Genomic DNA, 4,640 nt, shown 5'->3' on the forward strand with positions numbered 1-4,640 from the left:
GCGAGATTATTTTTACTTGGCAGCCAAGCATCGATGATCATGTCACCAGAATAAGACCCTCGATATTTAGTGGAAAGGAGCATCGAGCTCATCACCTTGCACTTTCACAACCCTGTGAAGTTCATCATTTCTTTAATCTGTAACCTAATAAACTGCATGCTTTCCCGATGAGTCGTAGTGGGGAGGACTACACAACATGTCATCGCGTGACTCGAAGTTTACTTCCATATGATGGTTGTTATATCAATATTTGCGCATAATTGCGTTTCCACCGACTTTTTTGCATAATTCATTTTACTGACACAAAAAGATCATACCTCGTCTAGTGCATTTTGTTTTGACGAAATTTGGAAAGTTTACCGAAAAAATGTGATGTTCTGTTTCCATCAGGCCTGTCATGACATTTTTTTTATCCGAAATGTACTTTACTCTCATGAAATGTTAGATGGAAACCTGGTTATATGGACAGCATATTCCCCTATTACCTCTCCACACCCACCAAACGGGAGAAAACGTACCTCAAAGGAAAACTGTTGAAGAACGGTGCCCACCGTTTTGTGGAAACGTGTCGTTCAGTAGCGCTACAAACCGTCATGCAAATTAGCAAACGTAAAAAACGAAATGAATGCACCCCAGGTATGTTTGACAAGAGCTGATAATCAGAGAAGGGGACTGGCTGAAGCTAAATGGCGGGAAACAACGCAATGGCGTCTCCTTTCTCTGATTATCAGCTGTTGTCAAACACACCTGGGTCTAAATGTATTTAGTTTCACATACTATAAAACGTATTTTCGCATACCCGAAAAGCCTACTAACTATTTAGGACGCAAGCACGGGTATTCGGACAAGGGCAGTGAGTGTGTCAGAATCTTAGCGGCGCTCCGTGGCGAGATAGCTGTTTGTTTGACCTGGAGTTTTTGTATCTGAGCTGGTTGAGTTCTCAGGGTCTATCTGTGGGTGACAGACAGGATGATCCTTCTACTCCTCTCCCTGCTCCTGACTTGGACTCCAGTGATCGGGGCACAGCCGGACATCCATATGCCCTTCATGGAGCACCTTGACGTGGACAACAATGTCATCCTGAAGTGGGGGTTCAGCGAGGTCCAGGGCACCATCACGTTCCAGCTGACCTTCAAGACCACTGGCTGGGTGGGATTCGGGTTCAGCCCAAATGGAGACATGGCTGGAGCAGATATCGTTATTGGAGGGGTCGGACCAAAAGCCAACTACTTCAAGGTATCTAAACCATTAACCTGTAATCGTTACAATTAGACAAGTATCAGTGGTAATGTAGTAGTTTCTTGTAGAAGTAGCCCTAACCCTGCGTCCTAGCGTTTAGGTAGAGGCAGTTATGTTGTAGGTTTTAGGAATAGGCTACTGTGACAGTGTAGTGGTTTTCAACACCTCAAACATTTGGCAAACTACATGTGAATGTGTTGCACCTGGTCAAGTTTTAGAGAAGAGCTGAACTCTATATAACATTTTAAGTATAACTAGAAAAGGTTTTATGGTTGTGGTCAGTATACAAGCACACTATTCCAGATCGGTTTGCACGTTAGTTTAAATGGGGTTTCTAGCTGAAACAGTTGACGACTAGTAAGAAGGCTGCTTTTATGTAGGCTGCTCAATTATGATATTTTTTCACTAATCGGTCATTTGACTGATCAGATAACTTCTGAAGAAAATCTGATTGGAAAATATTTTTAAATTGGGCTTCCTTTGTAAAGAAAGCTGTAGTGACCAGAATTCCCCACATCCATGTCCCTGGCACGCACTGGGAGTCATGCAAATATGGTTGTAGTGTGACCAGTATTAGTGTCAGTTTCTTCAAGCAACCTGACCAGTGGCAGTCTGGACTTTCTGGTGTTGATGGCTTATGGTTCTGGTGCTACAGGTGGTGGCAGCAGCATAATAGTGATAATGAACAGTTTCTAAAGTTGTGCTTTCACCAAGCACACCTAATAAAACACAAGTCTAGTAGGCTCTATAAATACTCCAGATAACATCAGTATTTTGTTGTATTTCCTTCAGGATTATCATGCCACAAGCAACGGATTTCCCTTGGTGGATGAGAAACAGGACTACACCCTCCTGTCCCTGACCGAGGCAGACGGTCAAACCACCATGACCTTCTGGAGGGCCATCCAGTCATGTGACAAGGATGACTTCCGCATGACCGTGAGTTAAGTTGTAAATGTAATGCTGGTTTTTATGCACTTTTATGCCGTTTTCATGTGTGTAAATGTATTTTTAAAAATGTGAGCTGTTTTAAAGGAAATGTACAATAAAAACTTTTCCAAAAGAAAAAATCTGTCGTTTATATCCACTTACTAGTTATTTTATTGAGTAGTTCACCACAAACTGCATAAACATGGAGGCTTTTGTAACCCTACGTGGTTCTCGGAGATTCACAAACTTAGCATTTAAAATGGCATTATTAAAGACTGGAGTCATAACGTCAATGACAACATTATGTTGGATATGGTTCCCCAACTGGTGGCCCGCAGGTTGAATTTGGACCGCGGCTGGTTTTATTTGGCCTCCGACGTTATCAGAGGGAACAATTTTCATTGTTGGACATAAGACTGTAAACACTGGGAAATCCGCTGCAAGTGACTTTAATTTAAGAAATCTGTTCAAGTATTCCCACGGCGTAGACTCATGTGATCGTATACAAATGTAAGCCAGGTTTGAAACGGCTGCCGATCATCCGCTCAAGAGAGAAATCTGCCCTTGGCTGAATCTTGTTGATGGCTGATATAGGCCCTACTTAGTGCCTACTAGGACTTTTCTAAACGCAGTCCTTAACCTGTTTTTTTTCTTCTGTTCTCTTGTATGTTTTGTTCGATCCCCATCATAGGACAGTCCATTGAAGCTGATCTATGCCTACGGGAAAACGGATGACATCGGCTACCATGGCAAAAGTAGGGGGACCAAGGAGGTGAACCTGCTCAACATGCCTAGCTCCAGCCCCCTGGTCAGCAACTCTGGCGCCAGTCCCCCACGCGCAATAGAAAAGTGTCAATAATCTGTATTCATGATATATGAAAATGTCAAATTTAAGGAATAATTCACTCAACTACTCCTTCCTATGCGTAAAATGTTGTCTTACCATGTTTGAACGCTTGGTGATGAAACGTTTCATCTTGGACTGGAAGCAAAATGTGAAAATCCAATGACTTTACTCTGAACAGAAATATGTAACAATTTCAAAGATTTTACTGAGTTGTAAGGAAATCAGTCAATTGAAATAAATTAATCAGGCCCTAATCTATGGATTTCACATGACTGGGAATACAGATGTGCATCTGTTGGTCAGATACCTTAAGGTAGGGGTGTGGCGCAGGGGAAAAAGTCAGCATCTGGTGGGACAGCCATTTCCGTCATTAAGTGTGACACATACGTATAGTTGCTCAGGCTGATTGTGGAACGTTTTTTCCGCTCGTCAACGGCTGTGCGACGTTCCTGGATATTGGCAGGAAATGGAACATTGTTGTACACCGATCCAGAGCTTCCCAAACATTTAATTGGTGACATGTCTGTGTATGCAGGCCATGGAAGAACTGGGATGTTGTCAGCTTCTTGGAATTGTGTAGAGATCCTTGCAACATGGGGCTGTGCGTTATGCTGAAAAATGAGGTGATTTAAACACTTACAATGGATAGCTAAAACGGTCAAGAATGGCTACAGACCTATGTTGAGACTGACGGGAACATCCGGTTTTTAAATTAAAGCTCCAGGCAGCCTCTCCTTTTTAACAAATTCTCAAGGTCACCCCCTCTCCTAGGGAGGGTGACGTGTTCGATGCCAGTACAGCTAAGGGATGAAATAGTGGTTTGCTTCCTAAATTCGAGCCAATGACTTACGTAGTTGAACGTGAAAGTGACAAACTGACACTGTCATTTTCGTAAACAACGTTATGAAGGAGTGCCTTTGACGGCCCTCACATGCGCGGTTCCGAGCGAGACAACCATTTGACCCGATTTAAGTGTTTCTGCTCATGAGTTTAGCTAGCATATGTCGCAATGTCATCCCCTACAAATGTGTTGGGGGTTTCTAATGGAGAAGCAGTTTCTGCCCATCTTTATATTGAAGGCTCTAGGCAACAGCTCGCTTAGTGTACTAGGGGGTAACTAGCCCCCTAGTACACTATGTAAATGGCTAAAGTTCATACTTCATGGTAAAAGTACCGGGGTAACTGACCAACGGAGGGTTTCTATTACCCCGGTAGAAGATTATGGGATAGGGTTTCTCACAAGTGTGTTAAAACCCATTTAATCTGTTTTCTTTAATAAGTAATACTTCAAATGTAAGTCTAGATGTCTTATTTTAAATAAAATATGGGGAGGAAATGGTGTTGCACATGTCACCTATAATATCTGCACTATGAAAATATTTGATGTAAAGTCCCTCTTTAACTCACCTGTACATTAATTTTCTGCTTGCTTTTTCCATATAATCCATTATGTACAATTGCACTAAACATGATTTGAATAATGCAAGATTTTAAATCCCAGCAGTCTTTAAAATGACATTCAGGAAGAAAAAGTTTTTAATAGTTTTTAATTAATTAAAACAATTATTCATTGGAATGGAATATACTGTGCATTCGGAAAGTATTCAGACCCCATCCCTTTTTC

The 4,640-nt window shown here is 41.8% G+C and overlaps 1 protein-coding gene across 1 annotated transcript; it reads left to right on the forward strand.

Moving 5' to 3' along the window:
- Positions 1–696: 696 nt before the first annotated feature.
- Positions 697–3,065, forward strand: LOC311144735 (DBH-like monooxygenase protein 2 homolog). Its single transcript, XM_084180831.1, has 3 exons — positions 697–1,236; positions 2,032–2,178; positions 2,861–3,065. The coding sequence occupies exons 1-3, from the start codon at positions 970–972 to the stop codon at positions 3,026–3,028; spliced, it is 582 nt and encodes a 193-aa protein (XP_084036957.1). The 5' UTR covers positions 697–969; the 3' UTR covers positions 3,029–3,065.
- Positions 3,066–4,640: the final 1,575 nt, after the last annotated feature.

This window comes from Coregonus lavaretus (genome assembly GCF_964263955.1).
Source record: "Coregonus lavaretus genome assembly, chromosome: 17".
NCBI classification, from domain to species: domain Eukaryota; kingdom Metazoa; phylum Chordata; class Actinopteri; order Salmoniformes; family Salmonidae; genus Coregonus; species Coregonus lavaretus.

Bases quoted from the DNA above. Each gene is read 5' to 3' on its own strand.
- LOC311144735 (XM_084180831.1), top strand. From the start codon at position 970: ATGATCCTTCTACTCCTCTCCCTGCTCCTGACTTGGACTCCAGTGATC. The intron at 1,237-2,031 runs GTATCTAAACCA...TATTTCCTTCAG, and splicing joins CAAAAGCCAACTACTTCAAG to GATTATCATGCCACAAGCAA. The intron at 2,179-2,860 runs GTGAGTTAAGTT...TCCCCATCATAG, and splicing joins AGGATGACTTCCGCATGACC to GACAGTCCATTGAAGCTGAT.